The sequence below is a fragment of the Lottia gigantea genome, assembly GCF_000327385.1.
Source record: "Lottia gigantea unplaced genomic scaffold LOTGIsca_15775, whole genome shotgun sequence".
NCBI classification, from domain to species: domain Eukaryota; kingdom Metazoa; phylum Mollusca; class Gastropoda; family Lottiidae; genus Lottia; species Lottia gigantea.
This window is the reverse complement of record NW_008707920.1, coordinates 1-1,083: the sequence shown is the minus strand read 5'-3', so window position 1 is coordinate 1,083 and position 1,083 is coordinate 1. Positions and strand designations below refer to the sequence as shown.

Sequence of the window (1,083 nt, the reverse complement as noted above, 5' to 3'; positions counted from 1 at the left end):
ACGGAAGCACATAAAAGGGATACCCCCACTTAATTTCCCAACTTTCTTATTTCTTATCCGATTTTCACCAAACTTGGTGTGTATGTGTATAATCAAATTCTGAATCGATGCAAATATTGGATTTTTGTTGTGCGCATGCGCATTACCAACTTTCTTATTTCTTATCCGAATTTCATCAAACTTTGTATGTATGTGTATAATACAATTCTAAATTTAATGAAAATATTGAATTTTTGTTCTGCGCATGCGCATTACCAACTTTCTTATTTCTTATCCGAATTTAATCAAACTTGGTAAGTATGTGTATAATCCAATTATAAATTCGATGGAAATAACGAATTTTTGTTGTGCGCATGCGTATTACCAAATTTATTTCTTATCCGGATTTAATCAAACTTGGTCTTTAGTAATTAACAAACATTCTTTTATTCCTAGTCAATATACATAAAACTCTAGGCACTTTTGTATATTTGAATTTAGAGATGCAGAAAAGTATTTACATCAATATAATTGCAATAGACCATCTTCGTATGTACCTGAATGTTGTAACACGCCCTGCATCAGTACTGTTATTAGAACAGTTCTAGTTTTATTTATTACCGAGGTAGAATCCAATCAAAAAATACACGAAAAACATTGTCGAATAAAAATTGATTAGCCTATTATCACTATCTCATTTTAATTTTGCAGGTGATAAACGAGTCAATGTAGTATCTGGTTTGACCGCTCTTCACACAGTGTTTGTGCGTTATCACAACCTAATTGCATCACAACTATCCACAATCAACCCTTCATGGGATGATGAAATTCTATTTCAAGAAACAAGAAGAATCATTGGCCCTATAATACAAAAGATAACTTATCATGAATATCTACCATTATTGATAGGACCAGCTGCTATGAGTCAATATGGGTCAGTATTTGTTAGATCTCTTCCATCGCAAAATAAACCATCATTTCGGGTCCAATTCTCTCAATACCCAACCTTGTAAAAATAGATTACACAGTAGATTCTGTTGTTCTGTTATATTTTGTCCCCGTTTTAATCTAGCCATTTATTTTTCAAGTTCTTTATAACGGTAG

General features: G+C 32.1%; 1 protein-coding gene across 1 annotated transcript; it reads left to right on the top strand.

Annotated features, from left to right (window-relative positions):
- Window positions 1–686: 686 nt before the first annotated feature.
- On the top strand, window positions 687–890 carry LOTGIDRAFT_101083 (hypothetical protein; the record flags this gene model as incomplete). Its single annotated transcript, XM_009050873.1, has 1 exon — window positions 687–890. A coding segment is annotated over one exon (204 nt), but the record flags the coding sequence as incomplete, so codon positions are not given.
- Window positions 891–1,083: the final 193 nt, after the last annotated feature.